The sequence below is a fragment of the Bombina bombina genome, chromosome 4 (assembly GCF_027579735.1).
Source record: "Bombina bombina isolate aBomBom1 chromosome 4, aBomBom1.pri, whole genome shotgun sequence".
NCBI classification, from domain to species: domain Eukaryota; kingdom Metazoa; phylum Chordata; class Amphibia; order Anura; family Bombinatoridae; genus Bombina; species Bombina bombina.
The window spans coordinates 959,843,548-959,870,175 of NC_069502.1; the positions used below are offsets into that span (position 1 = coordinate 959,843,548).

Here is a 26,628-nt window from a genome sequence, read left to right on the forward strand (position 1 = left end):
TGTGCTTGATGGCTCACTTGTTCCCCTTAGGTTGTAGGTGGACACAAATGGGGATTGTCACTCCCATCTCCAGGGAGACTTTTATTTTAGGGGTCAATAACAGAGCCACTGTCTTGCCCTCTGATTAAGGCAGAGGGAAGTAAAACCCATAATTTAAGAGGGGTGTTGACATACTCCAACATTATATGGTCAATGGAGTGAAGTAACCATTCTATCGTGCCCCCCCCCCAGCTTTAGCCAAAACTTATATGTGAGACCTTTTATTTAGAAGAGGTAATCTTTGTCTTCTAAATGACCAGTCTTAGGTCTATTTAGCTGCCAAGCTATAGTCTTTAATAATAATAGCTCATCTGAAAAAAAAGAATGAACTTTGATGTATAAATCTGCTTGGGAGCCACAGAGAACTGGTACCCATCTAGAAGGCCGGTGACCCAATCAGCAGTTGTAATGGCACGCAGCTCATTTGTGCGGCTGCTGATTGGCTTGCCGGCAGTTTACTCTTGGTATCAGCAGTCCCTTTTAAGGTTAGTAAGTATACAATCCACGCTGCTAAAGGTCCCTGTTGAAAATGTTGATATAAGCAACAATTAAGTTAAGATGCATTACTTGTGTACTAGAAAGAAAAATGCCTTAAATCCAACCATATCAATACATGAAGTATATTAATAAAAGGATTATGAAGTGGACATATTTACGACACTACCATTATGGAACTCTGAAAATTCTAATTGATGGTTTATGGGGGAGAACATTATATATATATATATATATATATATATATATATATATATATATATATATCTATCTATCTATCTATCCCTCGGTTTACAACGGTTCAATTTGCACCGTTTCAGAATAACAACCTTTTTTTTCCAGTCATGTGACTGCTATTGAGAAGCAGTGCATTGATTAAAATAGCCAGTAGGTGGAGCTGTCCGCTTGTGTTGCAGCAAAGCAAGCTGAAATTAATCAGTTTAACTAGACCTGAGCTATCGAGCAGATTTCAAAGGAACAAGATCTTTCCTCCAGATTGGAATGCATAGAAAGAACTGTTTGCAGAAAAATGCAAGTGAAGTCTGTGTTGTGTGATTATTTTATTAGGTTTATAATGCTGTTTAGCAAATGTTTTTGTTCATTTAACTTAGTTTAATTATATATTTTGTGTTGTGTGATTATTTGATACTGTTTATAATGCTGTTTAGCATTTAAAGTCTTCATTTCAAAGCTTTTAAAATAATGTATTGGGTGTTACTTATGACAATTTTGAGAGGGGCCTTGAACCTAACTCCCTCACTTCTCATTGACTTGCATTATAAACTGGGTTTCGATTTACAACCATTCCTTCCGGAACCTAACCCCGGCGTAAACTGAGGGCTACCTGTGTGTGTGTGTGTGTGTATATATATATATATGTGTGTATATATATATATATATATATATATATATATATATATATATATATATATATATATATATATATATATATATATATATATATATATATATATATATATATATATATATATATATATATATATATATATATATATATATATATATATATGTATATATTTCCTTGAGGGGAAAGCACAATCTCACCACTTGTTTGAATGCCACGGTGCTCTGCTGAAAATAATCCACAATGTCCACAAAATGCAGGCACTCACTGGTCTTAGTAAAATATAACAATTTATTTAGAAATCATTAAAAAGACATAACGTTTCGGCACCAATACGTGCCTTTGTTAAATGTCAGAATGTAACAAAACGAATATGCAGCACACTTAAAATCAATATGACACACATTTAAAATCATGCCCCTTTTAAAGATGTGAGCAAACTAATTACCGCCATGCCTCCACTCGCGTCTTCCCATCCGTGGCAATGACGTCACGTACGCACGCTGCGTGCCTAGCGTGATGACGCATGGCACGGCGTTGCCATAGCGATGTCGGATAGCCACACGCGTCAGAGTAGGGAGTGACTTAATCACGCATACAGATTACTGTCAGGGATGTCCGTGTGTACTTGTTGCTAATAGCAACCAAAACAATCCACAATATGTATAGCGTGTTTAATATTTTGACATAGCGGTTTACAGACATAGTATTAGTGATGTTAGAAACGTATTATTAAATGGCATATTAGAACATAGTCTGTTGGATGATAGATCCAAATGTGTACTTTCTATATGCGGAAAAACTGTCAAGCTCAGAAAAAGGAGGCCAATCTAAGAGCCATCCTTATAGAATGGGCACGAAATGCCAGATTAGACAGTAAAGGCAAGAGCATAAAAGAAACAAACACTTTGTCAATACAATACATGATACAAATTACAGATGAAGATAAGCGAAAACTATCACTATTAGCTGTATCATTATTACACTTGTAACCCCTGGTGCCGATCATTAGTAGGTGCATTAAGCAACATAATTATCTAAATACATTGTAGCATCATGCCACCCTGGGGTACAGATAGAAACTTTTTAGTGAGTAGTGAGCTATCATTTAGATATGTCCAGGGCAATAACTCTTTAGTATGGTGTTAATAGAATGGACTAAAGTCCAGTGAGGTGTTGAGGCCTTTAGGGACCAATGTGTCCAACCTGTGGATCCATCTGCTTTCAAGTTGGAGCAGTCTGTTAGCCCTATCACCCCCTTGTGGTATGGGGGGGACGTGGTCAATTAACATGGACCTAATACTTGACACGGAGTGTTTAAATGCCACACAGTGGCGTGCCACTGGCTGATCTGATTCGCCAGATTTCAATGCAGCACGAATTGCACACCGATGGTTCGCCATCCTATCACGGAAGGGGGTAATCGTCTTACCCACATATACACTGGAACAAGGGCAAATCAATATGTATATTACATAGTTACTCATGCAACTCAGACGATGGTTTATCTTGTACCTCTTGTTTGAATGTGGGTGCTGGAACGAATTACCGAGTCATGCTATTACATGTGTTGCAATTACCACAGGGAAAACACCCCATTTTAGAGGTTTTAAGCCATGATTCCTTATGATAGTGTTTGATAGGATCCGATTTTACTAAATGGTCCCTGAGATTTTTAGCTCTGCGATAGACCAATCTCGGAGGTGGCATGTTCCGAAAAGGTAGCGTTGGATCAGTCTAAACCGCTATGTCAAAATATTAAACACGCTATACGTATTGTGGATTGTTTTGGTTGCTATTAGCAACAAGTACACACGGACATCCCTGACAATAATCTGTATGCGTAATTAAGTCACTCCCTACTCTGACGCGTGTGGCTATCCGACGTCGCTATGGCAACGCCGTGCCTTGCGTCATCATGCTAGGCACGCAGCGTGCGTACGTGACGTCATTGCCACGGATGGGAAGACGCGAGTGGAGGCATGGCGGTAATTAGTTTGCTCACATCTTTAAAAGGGGTATGATTTTAAATGTGTGTCATATTGATTTTAAGTGTGCTGCATATTCGTTTTGTTACATTCTGACATTTGACAAAGGCACGTATTGGTGCCGAAACGTTATGTCTTTTTAATGATTTCTAAATAAATTGTTATATTTTACTAAGACCAGTGAGTGCCTGCATTTTGTGGACTATATATATATATATATATATATATATATATATATATATATATATATATATATATATATATATATATATATATATATATATATATATATATATATATATAAATTTGTTTCTTTTATTACAATAGGACACAGTTATACTTATTAATTAATTATAAAAATTCATGCAAAGACCTATGTGAGAAGTGTTTTCCCAAGGATTGGAATACTATTGTTGAGGTATCTGAATGCAAAGTATACAATGAAATCTTCTGGTGTAACGTTTTAAAACCAAGCAAAAAATACAATTCAAATACAACTGGATTTTCTGAAGTAGTTGAATGATAATTGAAATTGAGGAAATAAAGTCATTGACACAATAGAAGCTGCTTTCTGAGTGGGTACAGTGTTTCAGTGAGGGAGCATGGTTTTTTTTTATTTTTAATACTATACTACAAAAATGCTTCTGTTCAATACCAAAATTAAACTTAATGGACATTCTGATATTTAAAAGCTATACTTATTTAATTCTGTGCTTTTTGATATTTTATTTTCCACCTAGTTCTTTTTATGTAGATAGTTACAAGCAAACATTTGAAAAACCAAAAAAAAATATCTTCCATTGAAACTAGCAAAGACGCATTAACTCAAATTGCTTTGTTGGTTTTTGACTGACAGGAACAATTCACATAAAGCTCTTGGCCCGGGATAAGCCTATACAAACTTGAAAGGTAAAGCAAGTTTATAACATGGGTAATGTGTGTGTGTGTGTGTGTTTTTTTTTTTTTTTTTTCTCTACTATATAATTTGCTTCTTTCTTTTGGTATACTTTGTTGAAAAGCAATGCACTTTTGGGAACGGACTGCTGGTGGTGGCTGCTCCATATATTCCTCTTGTCATTGCTTCACCAGATATGTTCTTCTAGCTTCCACTATTGCACTCTAATGCTCCTTCAACAAAGGATACCAATAGAATGAAGTTAATTTCATATTGGCAGTAAATTGGAAAGTTGTCTAAAATTGTATGCTCTGTTTTGAATCGTAAAAGGAAAATTTGGGGTTTATGTCCATTTTAAAGGGCTAGTTATCTCTTTGAGATTTTATATAAACTGTTTAGTTATGCATAATGTAAACAACGTGGCAATATATTTATTATTTTACCCCCTTTCATGTAATTGAGGATTTTCTAATTCTCAGGTGCTTGAAATGCCGCCTTCTGGCTTATCAATGCTAACTCTGCTACATACATGCCCCTAATTGTGCTTTATCAGATAACTACAAATAATGCATTTTATACTAATATATTATGATCATGGCTAGCCGTGTTGTCTGTGGGCTAAAGCCCAGATCGGCTCCTCTAAGTAAGGCATATGTTAACTGGAATTTGGCTATTCAAAAATAATTTCAGACTTCAGGCTGATATGTTATTCTATCTATAGCACAACAGAAATGTCTTGTAATTACAAGGTGTGTACTTTCCCCTTTAAGTCGTTCCTCTGTAGATTCATATATTCCTGAATGAGTCATGACCTGGTAATGTTTGACAGAATGCTTGGCATGCATTGCTGATGCTTTATGTGTTATTGTCTTCATCACTGTAGTAAAGTAACCTTCTATTTTAGATGTATGGCATCACAGCAGGCATTCTTTAACTATGATGCATATAAAACAAATTCTAGTTTTGTAAGTCTCTGTACATGTTAGGTTTCACATACTAAGTTAAATAAACCTTGGTGTTTCAAATTTGTTGCTTAAAGTCTTTACATAAAGGGACATGAAACCCTTTAATTTTTATTTTATGCTTTAGATAGAGCATACAAATTTAAACTGTTTTCCAATGTACTTCTATTAGATTTGACTCATTCTATTGGTATCCTTTGCTAAAGAAGCAGCAATGCATTAGTGGGAGCGAACTGAACACATAATGTGAGACAATTACAAGAGGAATGTTTAGTCACCAATAAGCAGTTGGCTCCCAGTAGTGCACTGCTGCTCTTAAGCCCATCTAGGTATGCTTTTCATCAAAGGGTATGAAAAGAATGAATCAAATTGCATACAAAAAGACGCACTCTCTCAGGAACAAACGGCAGCTAAGTAGCTTGTTCTATTTTACCACCTTGGAGCAGCCTCTTTTAGTCTGGGGATGGACTAACCTTGTTAGGCGGAATCAGACTGATATACTTAAAGGGACAGTCTACGCCAGAATTGTTATTGTTTTAAAAGATAGATAATCCCTTGTTTTGCATAACCAACACAGTTATATTTATATACGGTATTTTTTTTACCTCTGTGATTATCTTGTATCTAAGCCTCTGCAGACTGCCCCTTTATTTGTTCTTTTGACAGACTAGCAGTTTAGCCAATCAGTGATGGCTCCCAGGTAACTTCACGTGCATGAGCACAGTGTTATCTATATGAAAAACATGAACTAACACCCTCTAGTGGTGAAAAACCTGTTAAAATGCATTCTTAAGAGGCGGCCTTCAAGGTCTAAGAAATTAGCATATGAACCTCCTAGGTTAAGCTTTCAACTAAGAATACCAAGAGAACAAAGAAAAATTGGTGATAAAAGTAAATTGGAAAATTGTTTAAAATTACATGCCCTATCTGAATCATGAAAGTGTTTTTTTTTTTTTTTTTTTTTGGACTAGACTGTCCCTTTAAGGAAAGTTCTCCTCTGTCTAATGCACTATTGGGTTAAAAGAGGCTGCTTTGTTCCTGGTAGAGCGCATCTCTTTATCAATTTGCAATATGACCCTGGGCAAATCTCCCTAAGGGTGATGGGGCAAACCAGACGTTAACTCCTTGCCCAATGTGCTTAGAGCAATGTGTGTATAATTTATATATGTGTGTGTGGATTGAGGGATTTATATTTATTTGCGATAAAGGAGTGTATCAGGTAGGAGTTACTGATGGGTGGGATCATGGTTTAGATTTAGTGGGGGGGTAATGGTCGTGGTGGAGGCGGTCAACCTTTTTATGTATATTTGTATTGTGTGGTAGTAATGGTTAAGGTTAATGTGTGGTGGTGGGGGGACTGGTTGTGCTTCAGTTTAGGTTAAATTGGAGCAGAGCTCTAACTTAGATGATCAATAATATATTTTTCTCTGCACTTAAGGCAGTGATTCCCAACTCCAGTCCTCAGGACCCTTAACAGGACAAATATTTATTATATCTTAAAGGGATATGAAACCCACATTTTTTTTCTTTTCTTTCATGATTCAGATGGAGCATGCAATTTTTTTTTTAGGCAATCTTCTAATTTACTCTTATTATCAAATTTTACTTTTTTCTCTTGCTATGCTTTGAATGAGCAGCAATGCACTACTGGTTGCTGACTGAACACATGGGTGAGCGAATGACAAGCAGTGTGTGTATGTATATATGTGTGTGTATGTGTGTGTATATATATATATATATAGTGCAGAATTATTAGGCAAGTTGTATTTTTGAGGATTCATTTTATTATTGAACAACAACCATGTTCTCAATGAACCCAAAAAACTCATTAATATCAAAGCTGAATAGTTTTGGAAGTAGTTTTTAGTTTGTTTTTAGTTATAGCTGTTTTAGGGGGATATCTGTGTGTGCAGGTGACTATTACTGTGCATAATTATTAGGCAACTTAACAAAAAACAAATATATACCCATTTCAATTATTTATTTTTACCAGTGAAACCAATATAACATCTCAACATTCACAAATATACATTTCTGACATTCAAAAACAAAACAAAAACAAATCAGTGACCAATATAGCCACCTTTCTTTGCAAGGACACTCAAAAGCCTGCCATCCATGGATTCTGTCAGTGTTTTGATCTGTTCACCATCAACATTGCGTGCAGCAGCAACCACAGCCTCCCAGACACTGTTCAGAGAGGTGTACTGTTTTCCCTCCTTGTAAATCTCACATTTGATGATGGACCACAGGTTCTCAATGGGGTTCAGATCAGGTGAACAAGGAGGCCATGTCATTAGATTTTCTTCTTTTATACCCTTTCTTGCCAGCCACGCTGTGGAGTACTTGGACGCGTGTGATGGAGCATTGTCCTGCATGAAAATCATGTTTTTCTTGAAGGATGCAGACTTCTTCCTGTACCACTGCTTGAAGAAGGTGTCTTCCAGAAACTGGCAGTAGGACTGGGAGTTGAGCTTGACTCCATCCTCAACCCGAAAAGGCCCCACAAGCTCATCTTTGATGATACCAGCCCAAACCAGTACTCCACCTCCACCTTGCTGGCGTCTGAGTCGGACTGGAGCTCTCTGCCCTTTACCAATCCAGCCACGGGCCCATCCATCTGGCCCATCAAGACTCACTCTCATTTCATCAGTCCATAAAACCTTAGAAAAATCAGTCTTGAGATATTTCTTGGCCCAGTCTTGACGTTTCAGCTTGTGTGTCTTGTTCAGTGGTGGTTGGGCACTCCAGTGATGTTGCAGCTCTGAAATATGGCCAAACTGGTGGCAAGTGGCATCTTAGCAGCTGCACGCTTGACTTTTCTCAGTTCATGGGCAGTTATTTTGCGCCTTGGTTTTTCAACACGCTTCTTGCGACCCTGTTGACTATTTTGAATGAAACGCTTGATTGTTCGATGATCACGCTTCAGAAGCTTTGCAATTTTAAGAGTGCTGCATCCCTCTGCAAGATATCTCACTATTTTTGACTTTTCTGAGCCTGTCAAGTCCTTCTTTTGACCCATTTTGCCAAAGGAAAGGAAGTTGCCTAATAATTATGCACACCTGATATAGGGTGTTGATGTCATTAGACCACACCCCTTCTCATTACAGAGATGCACATCACCTAATATGCTTAATTGGTAGTAGGCTTTCGAGCCTATACAGCTTGGAGTAAGACAACATGCATAAAGAGGATGATGTGGTCAAAATACTCATTTGCCTAATTGCTCCTGATCATTCCTATATAAACCTTTTTCAGCAAAGGATAACAAGAAAAGGAGACACATTAAATAATTGAAGTTAATTGGAAAGTTGTTTAAAATTGTATTCTCTATCTGAATCATGAAATACATTTTTTGGGTTTAATGTCCCTTTAACTAGAGCACAGGTGAACTGATGGGTGAACTGATTAGTTCACCTGTGCTCTAGTTAAGATATAATGAATATGTGGTCTGAGGACTGGGTTTGGGAAACGCTAATCTTAAGGGGAACTTTCATGATTAAGAGCTGAACATTTTTAACAAGGAAAGCAAAAAGCTTTTCCAATTTTCTTCTTTACTTCACTTGGTGACTTTTGTTGAAGATCCTTCCTAGCTATGCTTTTCAACAAAATAAATCTGCATGAGCGTTGCAAGTTGCTGCACATTTTAGGTTATTAGTTGGGAACTGCTGTAGAGCTTCAGCTACTTAGTGAGTGGATAGATGACTCACTATTGGGCTGCTTCTGCATTAGGTCTCTGTCCCGTGAGAGGCACCTGCAGTGTAGGGGTTAGGGCATGAGAGGGTGCAGTGCACATCCTGTGCTGTCTTGTCTAGGGCCCCACAAATTCTAAGGGTGCTTGTTTTTTTTTGTTTGTTTTTTTCTCTTTCTCTCATGTAATACTGCTGAACTGAACTCGACAGAGGGAATATTTGTTGTGCAATAGTTTAGTCTTTCAACAAGATGAAAAAAAATTAATTTACTTTTCAGTACCCTATTGTAACATATTCCCCACCTCTGCTTTTACTAAATTTAAAGGGACATGGTACCAAGCATTTTTCTTTCATGATTCAGGTAGAGCATACAATTTTTAAACAACTTTCAAAATTACTTCATTCTCTTGTCATCCTTTGTTAAAGGAGCAGCAATGCCCTGCTGGGAGCTAACTGAATGAATCTAGTGAGCCAATAGCAAGAGACATATGTGCAGTCACCAATCAGCAGCTAGTTCCCAGTAGTGCATTGCTTTTCCTGAACTTACTTAGGTAGCTCTATCAACATAGCTTATGAGAATGAAGTATATAAGATGATAAAAGTAAATCGGAAAATTGTTTAACATTACATACGTTATCTGAATCATGAAAGTTTCATTTTGGCTTTGTCCCTTTTTTAATGATGCATTAATCTGCTAGTAAAGATATTGTGACTTCCAATTCTGTATCATATACAAGAAGTAGATGCAATAAAATAAATGATATACTTTTGAAGTAAAGCTGCTTTTCTGTATTTTTTTCTTCCAGGAACGCCTGTTTTGGACCATGAAACTTTTATATCCATAAAACCTGGTTTGTCTGCATATGCTGATGACCCAGATAAGGTTAGTAAACAAAAATAATAAAATAGCGTCTTTCAAACTAAAATTGTATTTTAATATAAATACACCTTGTTTTTGAGAGTTTCAAATGTATTCAGATGTTCAATATTTTGGAAAAGTGTTTATTTTTTGTGTTTGCTTTGCTCGGATTACCTGGAGTTCCATACTGTCAACGATATATCCTGGAACTTGCTCAACCTATCCGTTTACATAATTAGTAGCTACTTTAGCTGGTGATTATCTAATGGCTAGTGAGCCACTTTATTTTGATAGCAATCTCTTTTATTTATATTAAAGGGACATGAAACTCAAAATTTTTCTTTACAGATTCAGATAGAGTATACAATGTTAAACAACTTTACAATTGACTTCTATTTTTTTTTTTTTTTTTGTTCTCGTCTTGAAAAGCATACTTAGGTAGGCTCAGGAGCACCAATGCACTACTGGGAGCTAGCTGCTGATTGGTGGCTGCACATATTTGCCTCCACTAATTGGCTAACGCAATGTGTTCAGCTAGCTTCCAGTAGTTTATCACAGTTCCTTCAACAAAGAATACCAAGAGAATTTAGCAAATTTGATATTGGAAAGTTGTTTAAAATTGTATGTTCTATCTGAATCAGGAAAGAACAATTGTTTTTCATGTGCCTTTTTAAATGAAGGCTCTGCGTTGTAAAACTTGATTGTAAAGATCACCTTAAGGCAGGGCTTGACAAACCCAGGAGCCACTGGCTCCTAGAATTTTACCCCTGGCTCCTAACTTTTTGGGTTATTCTCCATATATCTGTATAGAAAAACAGTTTTGTCGACCCCTGCCTTGAGGTAAGGAAGCATTGTGACCGTGGTCACTAAATTCTATATGTTCTATTTAAAAAAAAAAAAAAAAAAGTAATCATTTGTTCTCGATAACAAGAAAAAAAGCTGGAAAATGCTCTATTACTTTAAGGGATTTTTTTTTTGTCAAAATAAAATGATTTAATATGCCTCATTATTAAAGGGACACTGAACCCAATTTTTTTTTCATGATTCAGATAGAGCATGCAAATTTAAGCAACGTTCTAATTTACTTCTATTATCAATTTTTCTTCATTCTCTTGCTTTCTTTATTTGAAAAAGAAGGCATCTAAGCTATTTTGTTGGTTCAGGGCCATGAAAAGCACTTGTTTATTGGTGGGTGAATTTATCCACCAATCAGCAAGAACAACACTGTGTTCATCAAAAATGGGCCGGCATCTAAACTTACATTCTTGCATTTCAAATAAAGATACCAAGAGAATGAAGAAAATTTGATAATAGGAGTAAATTAGAAAGTTGCTTAAAATTGCATGCTCTATCTGAATCACAAAAGAAAACATTTGGGTTCAGTGTCCCTTTAAAGAATGCAAGCACATGTGCAAAGGGGTTTAAATATGTAGTTAAACCTTGCATGCCGTTCCAGAGCAGGATGCGGCTTGAGATAAATTTTTATACAGTATATTGTGCTTAGAGTGAGAAAGGAGAACAGAGGATTGTTGCCAAATTGGTTTTAAAGGGACAGTGAAGTAAATCTTACATGCTCATGATTCAGACAGAGGATACAATTTTTTTAAACAACTTTTAAAATTTACTATTATTAAATTCGATTTGAGTAGATTTTACTTAAGAGTAAAGTTATGTAGGCTATTAGCAGCTTATGATTGTGCCTTTTTGTCTTTAGCATATTAAGCACCATTTATCAAGGGTTCGGAGCGCTGAACCCAAGGTTTAAGAGATGAGCACTGCTTCGTAAACCACTTCTCCACCTATTAAGAGGAGAAGTCACTCCCAACCCCCCCCCCCCGACTTTTTCGACCAGGGAGATTGACTGCCTTTGCTCATGCGCAATTGGCTGCATGCAAACGGGTGGCATTGCACACTAGCCGTAGTGTGCAATGGTAAATTCGGGCAGCGAAGTACTGCCCTCTAGACATGTAGCCAAGCGGACAGGAGTGAAGATGTCCGCCATATTTTATTACATCTGGCCCCATATGGCAGCACTGTTTGCAACTGTGTATAACATTGCTATAAAAATTATAACAAACACTGCTGCCAGATGGCTTAAAACACGTGCAGGCTCCTAACCTCACCTAGGATTACTCTTTACCAAAGGATACCAAGAAAACTAAGCAAAAATAACAGAAGTAAATTGGAAAGTTGTTTAACGGTCCTGCTCTATATGCAGTTTAAGTTTTATATTTTTACTTTACTGTCCCTTTAACTGGGCTGTATGTAAACTGAAGGAATTAATGTATGTAGAGTAAAGGGAGTTTCTACTCTCCAAGTAGGCACCAGTATTTTCGCTGTGAAATACTAGATCTCTTATTGATGATTATCGGCTCCATAATAATTACATGCTGAATATTAATACATATGTATGTCTATGCTAAAGCTCTTTGCCTGCCACATTTAAAAAATTTTTTTTTTTAAAGACCTGAGATTTTTTATTATATATATATATTATATTATATTATATTATATTATATTATATATATATATATATATATATATATATATATATATATATATATATATATATAATTTTTTTTTTTTTTTTTTTTTTTTTTAAGAATTTTCTGAAATTGTGTTATTTTGAGTAACTGTACTTTGATGTGTTTTTGTGAAACTTTTTATTTGAGCGAAACGGTTTAAAGGGACAGTCAACAGAATTTTTGTTGTTTAAAAAGATAGACAATCCCTTTATAATCCATATTCCCCTGTTTTGCATAACCAGCACAGTTATAATAATACACTTTTTACCTCTGTGATTACCTTGTATCTAAGCCTCTGCAAACTGCCCCTTATTTCAGTTCTTTTGACACACATCCATTTTAGCTAATCGGTGCTCACTCCTTGGTGCGTGAGCATGTTATCTATATGAAACGCAAAAACTAATGCCCTCTAGTGGTGAAAAACTGTCAAAATGCCTTCATATTAGTGTCGGCCTTCAAGGTATAAGAAATTGGCATATGAACCTCCTAGGTTTAGCTTTCAACTAAGGATATCAAGAGAACAAAGCAAAACTGGTGATAAAAGTAAATTGAATTTTTTTTTTTTTTTTTTAAATTACATTATGCCCTATTTGAATCATGAGGTGGGTTTTTTATTTTATTTTTTATTTTTTTTACTTGACTGTCCCTTTAAACAGAGCTCTGAAGTCGCGCTAACCTGGCGCTTCAATTGATCTCAAGCGGATGCGTTTACTTTCAAATTGTACACCAGGCACGCGCAAACGGGCATGATAAACAACTTTTTGCTCCTGCGCTACTTTTAGTGCTCCACTCGTAATCTCACCTTTTAATTTACTTTCTGAATATATTACACTAGTTTCTTGCAATTGATAACCAATGGTCAAACTTTGCCCACCACTTTTATAGGTGACAGTCTGGAGATCTTACTGATCTTGCATTGTTGTTCAGTATCTTATCACTGCTGTTAAGGGGACAGATATGTAGCAGGATTAGGCTTTCGAAGTGTGCCAAGTGCGCCTCCAGTTCTCAAAAATGGAAAGGGGCACACTTTTTTAACAGTTAAATCACTGTGAAAGGGGATAAATAAAGTATATTGCAAAGTTTTCAACAGCACAGAATTAAACCTTTTATATCACACTGTTTTGTGTCCCTTTAAATTAACCCAACAATTTAGAAAGTGTAAAACCTAACCACTAGATGGTGCACTATACTTGTACAGTACATGTATTTAAAGAAACCAACTTTATTTTTACCTAGTCTCCATAATAAGTTTCCATATTTATAGGGCAAGATTTTATCAATTCGTGAGCAGACAGGATTCTGTGAACCTGTCCACACTTGATCGCAAATTGCGTGAGTATGGCTTGTCCACCCTGGTCGAATGAATCCAGAGTAATTTTCATCCACCAAATCAAGTTTGGCGGGGAATGTTTATGATGCAGCGGTTTAAACTGCTGCTTCATAAATATTGATTGCAGACTCATATGAGCAAGCCTTCCACCGATCCGTGCATTCGCCTCATCTGAAATCGTGCCCATAGTATCAGTTGGCCGTGGGCTCCATATTTTCTTGGAGAGAGTATATACAAAAATTCTCTGAACTCAAGTTCATAAAAAATCATATTGATTAACCAGCTCAAATATATTTTCATCAACAACAAAAAATTGCAACAAATAAGATGGTGCCATGTTATTTCATATATTATATTGCTTTTGGGGTAAACTGTCAGGTCAGAGCTTTTATTCCACAATGTTTAACTATTGAAGGTGTAATATGTTTTGCAATCAAAAAATATTTCCACTGACCGTTATCTATCCTATATTTTACATATGCATGTATTTGTGTGAGTAAAATACTGCACACAAGTGACCGTCTATTACTAAACTTCTGGCTGTGAATCTCTTTATCTTGCTGTCTGTACGCAATTGGGGTTTTTTTTGTTTTTTTTTTAGAAATACAGTATGTAAAGACAGTCTAATTCAGTGATGACCATATTTGGCCCCTTCAAAGTTTATTTTGTGTGGCCAGTGTTAGTAGTTATAATTAAATCAAAAGCTTATGCATTCGTTCAAATTTTTTTTTATTTTAAATTTGAGTAGTATATAGTTTAATAGACTGTTGGTAACTGTTAACTGTGATTTTATAATCTATTTTTATTTGAGGGCTTCTGTTTAACATAAATGTGAGTGTAATGTTGCTGGTCGCATAGGTGTCCCTGATCAATTTCCATCTGTTAGTGACACATATGAATAACAATGTCAGATTATAGTTATTTTACCATTAGTGTAAAATCAGATTGTCTAATGTTGCCCCTTATACATGACTTTGTGACTTTTTGAACAGGTATGTTTTATACTAAATGTTTTGATTTTCTTCCTTCCGCATCTTATTTCCTGTTTATGATTTCAGAGTGCTGCAGGCATAAATGAGCTGCTAGATATTGCAAAGAAAGATATACCTAAGAATTTATGGGCATCTACTCCGTTGGTTCTTAAGGCTACAGCTGGCTTACGCCTTTTACCTGGAGAAAAAGCACAGAAGCTACTAGATAAGGTAAAGTCAAACCTTGTTTAATTTTGAGAAATCTTTGCTTAGGTGTACATTTTAATGGCAAACTTTTAATATTGTGGTAATACACAAAAGAGGGAAATACCTGTTTTAAGCTGTCTTTTAATTGTCATTCGACACTGCAAAGCAACACCAAACTCCATTTTCTTTCCTATGGCATGGAGAGTCCACGATTAATTCCAATTTTTAGTGGGATATTCACTCCTGGCCAGCAGGAGGAGGCAAAGAGCACCCCAGCAAAGCTGTTAAATATCACTTCCCTTACCCATAACCCCCAGTCATTCTCTTTTCCTTGATCACATGAGGATGGCGAAGGTGTCTGAAGATTTGTAACCTTTTAAATGGATACCTTTCCCTGCAAGCAAGGATTACGGGCTATGCTGTGTCCATGTCAATCTCTTTAGTAAGAGTAATAGTGGCTTTTAGCAGTTAGAAGGCGCTGAGGTGGTCCTTGCTTTATTTCTAAAAGTATGCTACCTCTTTGATAGAAAACCAGGATGGGTTACGCTGCTCTTTCTTATCTAACAGGTCCCTGACTGATGTTGGTGTATCAGTCACACCTAAAAAGCTGTTTTCTGCCCTGCAGCCGGATCCACAGGTAAGTGCTTTTGCCTTCTCGGTTTTGAGGGCAGCACTCCAGGGGTCAGTGGATCTTTGAATGGGACACAACTAATTCCTGTCCTTTAGGAATTTATTTCTGGGCAGATTTATTTAATGCAGGCACTTTAAATACTAAGGCAGTGTGTTTCTGGAAGGGATTAATGCTTTGTTCTTCCTTAAGAGGCAGGCTGGAAGACGGGTATCTTTGAGGAATTCAGATATTTGTTGGAGATTTTAGTGCTTGAACTTTTCAGTCAGGTATATTTGAATATCTGGGGACTTGCTTGTTTGGTTTTTTTATTGGTGCTTTTAGTTTGCGCTCTTTGTATCTGTGGCGCAGTTATTTTTTGTGGTTGGATGCGATCACGATGATCTCTGGCCTTCCTGGTTTATTACGGCTCAGAGAGAGGAGCTGCGTATTGTTGGTGCGCTTCCACTTCTTAGCGGTTTTGAGATCGGATCTCCGTGTGGATTGAGAGATTATTTACAGAAGTCCTAAAGTAGTGTGTTTGTTTTCTCAAGTCAGACTAGAGGGAGGCCATCATTCTCATCTGTGTCCAGTTGCTTGTGGGTACTCCTGGTCATAATGTGGTGAGTTACCTCAGCAAGACTGAGGATATAGAGGTGTTAACTGTAGTCTGTGTTTTTTTGTTTTTATATTGAATATATTACTTGATTTATTTTTTCAGTTCTGTGGGAATTAACATTTTTGCCTAGATAGACTCAGATCAAAATGTAGAGTTTAATTTTGAAAAATGTTTGCTTTGGAGGTTCAGATAGTGCCCCCTTTGCAATTTTGTTCTTCATGTTTGAATAAGACTTTGAAGTTTAAAGACAAGATTTCCCCTCTTTAGTCTTTCTCAGGATACTGTTGTCCAGGCCATGCCTCTCCTTTCCCCTCAAACGTCCCATCCTGTTTCACAAGAAGTACCCTGCGGTTACTCTTAACATCTTCCTTGGAGTGTTTATTTACATGGGGATTTTGCTGCGCAGATAACATCTGTGGTTTTGGCAGCCTTTCCTGTTGCTGGTAAGCGAAAGAGGAAAACCAAAAATGTTTCTGTTAAAGGTTCTGACTCTGCTAAGGCTGCACTTGTCAGGCTTTCTAAGTTATCTGATGATGATACATCAGTGGCATTTGCGGGTGAGTTGTCTGAATCTGCAGAATTGGTTACTACAGTATCATAATCTTAGGTAAATAATTTCAGATTTAAGTTAGAACACCTCCAGGTACCGTTGAAGGAGGTTCTTGCTACTTTGGAAGAATCCGGCTCGTCTGTCATGGAGAATCCAAAGAGGTCTAGTAAACTTAATAGAGTATACAGGGAGTGCAGAATTATTAGGCAAGTTGTATTTTTGAGGATTAATTTTATTATTGAACAACAACCATGTTCTCAATGAACCCAAAAAACTCATTAATATCAAAGCTGAATAGTTTTGGAAGTAGTTTTTAGTTTGTTTTTAGTTATAGCTATTTTAGGGGGATATCTGTGTGTGCAGGTGACTATTACTGTGCATAATTATTAGGCAACTTAACAAAAAACAAATATATACCCATTTCAATTATTTATTTTTACCAGTGAAACCAATATAACATCTCAACATTCACAAATATACATTTCTGACATTCAAAAACAAATCAGTGACCAATATAGCCACCTTTCTTTGCAAGGACACTCCAAAAGCCTGCCATCCATGGATTCTGTCAGTGTTTTGATCTGTTCACCATCAACATTGCGTGCAGCAGAAACCACAGCCTCCCAGACACTGTTCAGAGAGGTGTACTGTTTTCCCTCCTTGTAAATCTCATATTTGATGATGGACCACAGGTTCTCAATGGGGTTCAGATCAGGTGAACAAGGAGGCCATGTCATTAGATTTTCTTCTTTTATACCCTTTCTTGCCAGCCACGCTGTGGAGTACTTGGACGCGTGTGATGGAGCATTGTCCTGCATGAAAATCATGTTTTTCTTGAAGGATGCAGACTTCTTCCTGTACCACTGCTTGAAGAAGGTGTCTTCCAGAAACTAGCAGTAGGACTGGGAGTTGAGCTTGACTCCATCCTCAACCCGAAAAGGCCCCACAAGCTCATCTTTGATACCAGCCCAAACCAGTACTCCACCTCCACCTTGCTGGCGTCTGAGTCGGACTGGAGCTCTCTGCCCTTTACCAATCCAGCCACGGGCCCATCCATCTGGCCCATCAAGACTCACTCTCATTTCATCAGTCCATAAAAACTTAGAAAAATCAGTCTTGAGATATTTCTTGGCCCAGTCTTGACGTTTCAGCTTGTGTGTCTTGTTCAGTGGTGGTCGTCTTTCAGCCTTTCTTACCTTGGCCATGTCTCTGAGTATTGCACACCTTGTGCTTTTGGGCACTCCAGTGATGTTGCAGCTCTGAAATATGGCCAAACTGGTGGCAGGTGGCATCTTGGCAGCTGCACGCTTGACTTTTCTCAGTTCATGGGCAGTTATTTTGCGCTTTGGTTTTTCCACACGCTTCTTGCGACCCTGTTGACTATTTTGAATGAAACGCTTGATCACGCTTCAGAAGCTTTGCAATTTTAAGAGTGCTGCATCCCTCTGCAAGATATCTCACTATTTTTGACTTTTCTGAGCCTGTCAAGTCCTTCTTTTGACCCATTTTGCCAAAGGAAAGGAAGTTGCCTAATAATTATGCACACCTGATATAGGGTGTTGTCATTAGACCACACCCCTTCTCATTACAGAGATGCACATCACCTAATATGCTTAATTGGTAGTAGGCTTTCGAGCCTATACAGCTTGGAGTAAGACAACATGCATAAAGAGGATGATGTGGTCAAAATACTCATTTGCCTAATAATTCTGCACTCCCTGTATATGATGAACCCTCGTCTGTGGAAGTGTTTCCAGTTCCAGACCGTATGGCAGATATCATCATAATTCAGGAATGGGATAAACCAGGCATTACTTTTTTTCCCCCGTCCCCTGTTTTTAAAAAGAGGTTTCCTGTCGCTGACTCTATTCGCGAATCGTGGTGCACAGTGCCCAAGGTAGAGGGAGCTATCTCTACTTTTGCCAAGAGAACTGCTATTCCTATTGAAGATAGCTGTTCTTTCAAGGATCCCATGGATAAGAAGTTTGAGGCTTTTTTTTTTTTTTAAGAAAATGTATATTCATCAGGGATTGCAGTGGTAGCCTGTTACTTGTATTGCTACAGTTGTGGGGGCAGACTCTTATTGGTGCAATGACTAATGTAATCTTAGAAGAGACGGCTCTAAAGCTAGCCAATACCTTTTATTTGTGATGCCAACATGCAAGTTCTTAGGCTGGGAGCTTAGATTTCCGGTTTCACTGTTTTAGCTTGCAGAGCTCTGTGGTTAAAATCTTGGTCTGCAGATGTCACATCCAAGTCCAAGCTTTTATCTTTTGCCTTATAAGGGTAAAACCTTGTTTGGTCCAGGTCTGGCTGAAATAATTTCCAAAATTACAGATGGAAAGGGTGCTTTCCTGCATCAGGATACAAAGAATAGGCTTAAGGGTCGACAGAGTTCTAATTTTCTTAACTTTAAAGGGGCAGTACACCTAAAAAAATGTTTTTCTTAAGCTCATCTGGGCAGCTGTCACCAGACCAGAGCGGGAGCGAGCTACATTGAGTTTAAAGGTGCGATAGGGCCGGCTGAGTAAGCAGCTGCCCAGATGCAATTAAGAAAAAAAAACAGACCCGCTCAGCAGATCAAGGAGCGGTAGTCTGAAAAAGTAGACTTTATCATAAAATATGTCTGCAATACTTTAATGTATAATGTTTGCGCTAAGATAATGTTATATATTTCTGCACTGTGCAGAATTAAAAACATAATTTTTTAGGTTTACTACCCCTTCAACGGACAGAAGTCTTCCTCTTCCAAGAGGTCCAATTAGCCTTGGAATTAAGGGAAGCAAGCCAGGAAACCTTCCGCTGATTCTTTTTCTCTTGCTTAACTCTCAGGTAGGGGGTTCTGGAGTTGGATCTGATGGCATCTCGTCAAAACGCCAAGCTTCCAAAGTACGGTTCAAGATTAAGAGATCCTCAAGCCGTTCTGATAGGCGCTCTGGCGGTCACTTGGCACTTCAATCTAGCATACCTGTTTCCTCTGTTTGCTCTCCTTCCACAAGTAATAGCTCACATCAAGCAGGAGAGAGCGTCTGTGATTATAATAGCTCCTTCATGGCCTTGCGGATCTGGTGACAATGTCTTCTCTTCCGTCTTGGAGATTACCTTTGAAGAAGCTTCAAGGTCCCTTCCTTCATCCAAATCTGGATTCTCTGAAGCTGACTGCTTGGAGATTGAACGTCTAAGTTTGACTAGACGTGGCTTCTCTTCAAAAGACATAGATACTATGCTTCAGGCTTGTAAACCGGTTACTCGCAGAATTTACCATAAGGTATGGCGTAAATGCCGTCATTGGTGTGATTTTAAAGGATTTCTCTTGGAACAAAGTAAGGGTTCCTCGAATTTGGCTTTTCTTCAGTCCGTACTAGGAAGGGTCAGATTTCTGCTCTGTCTATTCTTTTGCATAAACGTCTGCCAGAAGTTCAGTCTTTTGTTCAGGCCTTGGTCAGAATCAGGCCTGTGTTTAAACCTCTTGCTCCTCCTTGGAGCCTTAATCTTGTTCTTAAAGTTTTGCAGCAAGCTCTGAGCTGATGCATTCTGTTGATATTAAGTTACTGTCTGTCTTGTTTCTTATTGCTATTTCTTCTCGCTGAGTTTCTGAACTTTTGGCTCCGCAGTGTTTCCCCTTACCTTATTTTTCCTGCTAATAAGGCGGTCCTACGTACTAAGCTGGGGTTTCTTCCTAAGGAAGTGTTAGATCGCAATATTAATTCAGGAAATTGTTGTTCTTCCTTTTTGTCCTAATCCTTCTTCACGAAAGGAACGTCTTTTGCATAACTTGGATGTTGTGTATGCTCTAAAATTTTACCTTCAAGCAACTAAAGATTTTCAGCAGTCTTCTGCCCTGTTTGTTGTTTTCTCTGGTAAGCGTAGGGGTCAGAAGGCCACTTCTACCACTCTTTCTGGTTGAGAAATGTTATCCGTTTTAGCTTATGAGACGGCTGGACAGCAGTCTCCTGAGATAATTACGGCTCATTCCACTAGAGCTGTTTCATCTTCCTGAGCTTTCAAAAATTAAACTTCGGTGGAGCAAATTTGCAAGGCAGCCAAGTGGTCCTCCATGCATACTTTTTTCCCCATTCTGTAAATTTGATACTTTTGCCTCATCTGAGGCTTCTTTTGGGAGAAAGGTTCTTCAAGCGGTGGTGCCTTAGGTTTAGGTCCGCCTCTCTTGTTCTCCCTCCCTTTCATTCTGTGTCTCCTAGCTTTGGTATTGGTTCCCACTAGTAATTGGAATGAATCGTGGACTCTCCATGCCATAGGAAATAAAACAAAATTTATGCTTACCTGATAAATATATTTCTTTCCAGGCATATGGAGAGTCCACGTCCTGCACTTATTTAAATTTGACGGCAGTTTTTTGATACAAACCTCAGGCACCTCTATATCCTTGTGTTATCTTCTTTTTCCGTTAACTTTGGCCGAATGACTGGGGGTTATGGGTAAGGGAAGTGTTATTTAACAGCTTTGATGGGGTGCTCTTTGCCGCCTCCTGCTGGCCAAGAGTGAATATCCTACTAGAAATTGGAATGAATCGTTAACTCTCCATGCCTGGAAATAAATACATTTATCAGGTAAGCATACTTTTTTTTTTTTTTTTTTTTTCTTTTTAAAACATATTGCCAGTGAGCCTAATCTGAACCAGAGCTGCTGTTCTTTAATAGAGGGGAGGCTGGTTCTGTTTTGTTGCTACGATTCCAGATCTCATTTATTCAGGGGAGAATTGCCTAGTATTTTAGGCCTGGACTGCTTTTACATACATATAAAAAGATTTGTTTATTTGATCCTAATATATTGGTTATGAGCATAAAAATCAACATTTACAAAACGTGGGTCTTCCTTTTCCCCCCTTATTTTGTGTTGAAAAGTAAATCTATCCAAGGCCCACACAGACCAAGCAAGGTACCTAATCCCTATTACCGGTATGTGGGGATAAAAATTCACATCAAATTAACCTATAATCCTCTTGTGTATCAAAAAACAAACAAACAGTGAATGGAAATTTTGATTATAAGGAATGTTGTTTTTCAGTGTTTATTTTCAAGACACTTTTTTTTTTTTTTGGAGAGCCTTATAAATTTGTTATATTCTTTTTAAAAATGTTTGCAAAATAACTTTTACATTTAGTCCATATCTATACTTTGGCTCTGGGACAGAATTAATAATTTGCTTTGTTTCATAGAAGAATTTTAAAAACTGTTGTACAGGGTATTATGTGTGTTTCTTCTATAAGGTACGACGAGTCCACTGATTCATCCTTTACTTGTGGGATATTATCCTCCTGCTAACAGGAAGTGGCAAAGAGCACCACAGCAGAGCTGTCTATATAGCTCCTCCCTTAGCTCCACCCCCAGTCATTCTCTTTGCCTACTCTGAGTACTAGGAAGGGTTAAGTGAAAGAGGTGATAAAATATTAGTTTTTACTTTCTTCAAGCAAGAGTTTTTTTTTTTTTTTTTTTTTTTGTGTTTTTTTTTTAAATGGTACCGGTGTGTACTATTTACTCTCAGGCAGCAGATGGATGAAGACTTCTGCCTGGAGGATGATGATCTTAGCATTTGTAACTAAGATCCAGTTCTGTTCCCACAGAGGCTGAGGAGTACAGGAAACTTCAGTGTGAGGAACGTTTTCATGCTATATAGCAGTGAGGTATTTTCAGTCGTTTTTTCTGGAGAGACACTGTATTTCAGAAAGGCTGACAGTATCCCCATGAGGGTAAGGGTAAGCAGTAATCCTAAGAGCTATGGAAAGGCATTACTAAGCTTGCATAAGGGGCTAATTAAAAAATGGTTGTCACTGGTTTTTGAAAGTTTGTTTGTGGGCAAACGTTTTATGAACTGGGAGTGCTATTAACGTTTTGTGGGCAATAACGTTTTTGTTGGCAACTTTATTGAGGGTACACTTGGCTTATTTTTTGCGTCTCAGAACCCACATGGCTAGTTTAAAACCGCTCTGGTGCGGTTCTTTGAGGCTGTAGAGACATCAATTGAGATGGGCGGGGCCTATTTTCGCGCCTCAGATGCACAGTTGTTTTCACTCAGCAAGCTCCAACTCCTGAGAGCCCTTGTGGATGTTTTGGGCCAAATCAAAGCTTTAACCCCATATTTACTATCCCCGAGGGCAGGTAGGCGCCACAGCAGGGCTGTGGCAAGGTGCTGGGGGTGTTTTTTCCGGATTCCGGTTTGCACAATAAAGGGTTAAATGTTAAATTTTCTTATGGGGCAAACTTAACTACACATATTGAGTCTGCTATCAAAAATTTGAAAAATTTGGAGCATTTTAAAGCAGTTTTGCAGAACGTGTTTTTTTTTTTTTTTTTTTTTCCACTCTTAAAGGCGCAGTACCGTTTTTTAAGATTGTTGTTTTTTTTCACTAAATAAAGTGTTTTCATGCTTGTTTGTAGTCATTACTAGCCTGTTTAACATGTCTGACATTGAGGAAAGCCAATGTTAAATGTGTTTGGAAGCCATTGTGGAACCCCCACTTAAAATGTGTCCCTCATGCACTGAAAGGGCAATAAATTGCAAACAACATATTTTAGCTACTAAAAGTATGTCGCAGGATGATTCTCAGTCAGAAGGGAATCAGGTTATGCCATCTAATTCTCCCCAAGTGTCACAACCATTAACGCCCGCACAAGCGACGCCAAGTACTTCTAGTGCGTCTAATTCTTTCACCCTGCAAGATATGGCCGCAGTTATGAATACTACCCTCAGAGGTTTTATCTAAGCTGCAGGGGAAGCGCAGTAGGTCTGGTGTGAGAACAAATGCTGAGCCCTCTGACGCTTTATTAGCCATATCCGATGTACCCTCACAATGTTCTGAGTTGGGGTGAGGGATTTGCTGTCTGAGGGAGAGATTTCTGATTCAGGAAAGATGTTCCCTCAGACAGACTCAGATATGACGGCTTTTAAATTTAAACTAGAACACCTCCGCTTATTGCTCAGGGAGGTTTTAGCGACTCTGGATGATTGTGACCCTATTGTAGTTCCAGAGAAATTGTGTAAAATGGACAGATTTCTAGAGGTTCCTGCTTACACTGATGTTTTTCGGATCCCTAAGAGTATTTCGGACATTGTTACTAAGGAGTGGGATAGACCAGGTATTCCGTTCACTCCCCCTCCTACTTTTAAGAAAATGTTTCCCATATCAGATACCATGCGGGACTCGTGGCAGACGGTCCCTAAGGTGGAGGGAGCTATTTCTACCCTGGCTAAGAGTAAAACTATACCTATTGTGGATAGTTGTGCTTTCAAAGATCCTATGGATAAAAAATTAGAGGGTCTCCTAAAGAAAATATTTGTTCATCAGGGTTTTCTTCTCCAACCTATAGCGTGCATTTTTCCCGTAACTACTGCAGCTGCTTTTTGGTTTGAGGCTCTGGAGGAGGCTCTTCAGGTTGAGACCCCATTAGATGATTTTCTGGATAGATTTAGGGCTCTCAAGCTAGCTAATTCTTTCATTACAGATGCCGCTTTTCAACTGGCTAAATTAGCGGCAAAGAATTCAGGTTTTGCCATTTTAGCTCGTAGAGCGTTATGGCTTAAGTCCTGGTCTGCTAATGTGTCATCAAAATCTAAGCTTTTAGCCATCCCTTTCAAGGGTAAGACCCTATTCGGGCCTGAACTGAAAGAGATCATTTCAGTCATCACTGGAGGGAAAGGCCATGCCCTTCCTCAGGATAAGACAAATAAGATGAGGACCAAACAAAATAATTTTCGTTCCTTTCGTAACTTCAAAGGTAGTCCCTCTACCTCTTCCCCCTGCTGCAAAGCAAGAGGGGAATTTTGCTCAATCCAAGTCAGTCTGGAGACCTAACCAGACTTGGAACAAAGGTAAACAGGCCAAGAAACCCGCTGCTGCCACCAAGACAGCATGAAGGGGTAGCCCCCGATCCGGGACCGGATCTAGTAGGGGGCAGACTTTCTCTCTTTGCTCAGGCTTGGGCAAGAGACGTTCAGGACTCCTGGGCTTTAGAAATCGTAACCCAGGGGTATCTTCTAGATTTCAAAGATTCTCCTCCAAGGGGGAGATTCCATCTTTCTCAATTGTCTGTAAACCGGACAAATAGAGAGGCGTTCTTACGCTGTGTAGAAGACCTATATACCATGGGAGTGATCTGCCCAGTTCCGAAAACAGAACAGGGGCAGGGGTTCTACTCCAATCTGTTTGTGGTTCCCAAAAAAGAGGGAACCTTCAGACCAATTTTAGATCTCAAGATCCTAAACAAATTTCTCAGAGTCCCATCTTTCAAGATGGAGACCATTCGGACTATTTTACCAATGATCCAGGAGGGTCAATATATGACCACCGTGGACTTAAAGGATGCGTATCTACACATCCCTATCCACAAAGATCATCACCAGTACTTCAGGTTCGCCTTTCTGGACAAGCATTACCAGTTTGTGGCTCTTCCCTTCGGGTTGGCCACAGCTCCCAGAATTTTCACAAAGGTGCTAGGGTCCCTTCTGGCGGTTCTAAGGCCGTGGGGCATAGCAGTGGCGCCTTATCTGGACGATATCTTAATTCAGGCGTCGATTTACCAACTAGCCAAATCTCACACGGACATCGTGTTGGCTTTTCTAAGATCTCACGGGTGAAAAGTGAACGTAAAAAAGAGTTCACTTATCCCTCTCACAAGAGTTCCATTCCTGGGAACTCTTATAGATTCGGTGGACATGAAAATATTTCTGACGGAGGTCAGGAAATCAAAGATTTTAACCACCTGCCGAGCTCTTCATTCCATTCCTCTGCCGTCAGTGGCTCAGTGTATGGAGGTAATCGGACTAATGGTAGCAGCAATGGACATAGTTCCGTGTGCTCGCTTGCATCTCAGACCACTGCAACTATGCATGCTCAAACAGTGGAATGGGGATTATGCAGATTTATCTCCTCAGATAAATCTAAATCAAGAGACTCACTTCTTTGGTGGTTGTCACAGGATCATCTGTCCCAGGCAATGTGTTTCCGCAGGCCAGCATGGGTCATAGTGACGACGGACGCCAGCCTTTTGGGCTGGGGTGCAATCTGGAATTCCCTGAAAGCACAGGGTTTGTAGACTCAGGAGGAGGCTCTCCTCCCGATTAAATATTCTAGAACTCAGAGCGATATTCAACGCGCTTCAGGCGTGGCCTCAGCTGGCTTCGGCCAGATTTAATAAGATTCCAGTTGGACAATATCTCGACTGTAGCATATATCAATCATCAGGGGGGAACAAAGTGTTCTCTAGCAATGATAGAGGTTACCAAAATAATTTGATGGGCAGATTTTCTAAGTCATCAGACTTTTCATCCAAGGGAGTGGGAACTCCATCCGGAGGTGTTTGCACAATTGATTCAGCAATGGGGCACACCAGAATTGGATCTGATGGTGTCTCGTCAGAACGCCAAACTTCCTTGTTACGGGTCCAGGTCAAGGGATCCTCAGGCAGTACTGATAGATGCTCTAGCAGTACCCTGGTTGTTCAACCTGGCTTATTTGTTTCCACCATTTCCTCTCCTTCCTCGTTTGATTGCCAGAATCAAACAGGAGAGAGCTTCTGTGATTTTGATAGCACCTGCGTGGCCACGCAGGACTTGGTATGCAGATATGGTGGACATGTCATCTCTTCCACCATGGACTCTGCCACTGAGACAGTACCTTCTGATTCAAGGTCCGTTCCAGCATCCAAATCTAGTTTCTCTGCGACTGACTGCATGGAGATCGAACGCTTGATTTTATCCAAGCTGGGTTTCTCTGAGTCGGTCATAGATACCTTGATTCAGGCTCGAAAGCCTGTCACTAGGAAAATATATCATAAGATATGGCGTAAATATCTTTATTGGTGCGACTCCAAAGGCTACTCATGGAGTAAGATCAGGATTCCTAGGATTTTGTCCTTTTCTCCAAGAAAATAGGAATATCAATCAGGAAATTGTTGTTCCTTTTCTGTGTCCTAATCCTTCCTCTAAGAAGAAGCGCCTGTTGCACAACTTGGATGTGGTTCGTGCTTTGAAGTTTTACTTGCAGGCAACCAAGGATTTCCGTCAA

The 26,628-nt window shown here is 38.8% G+C and overlaps 1 protein-coding gene across 3 annotated transcripts in view; it reads left to right on the forward strand.

Annotated features, from left to right (window-relative positions):
• ENTPD6 (ectonucleoside triphosphate diphosphohydrolase 6) overlaps positions 1-26,628 on the forward strand; it is a 180,898-nt gene that overhangs the window by 46,535 nt on the left and 107,735 nt on the right. For all 3 annotated transcript variants that reach the window (XM_053711974.1, XM_053711976.1, XM_053711975.1), the window contains 2 exons: positions 9,743-9,819; positions 14,709-14,852. In XM_053711974.1, the coding sequence (XP_053567949.1) occupies positions 9,743-9,819; positions 14,709-14,852 (221 nt within the window). The remainder of the gene's footprint in view (positions 1-9,742; positions 9,820-14,708; positions 14,853-26,628) is intronic.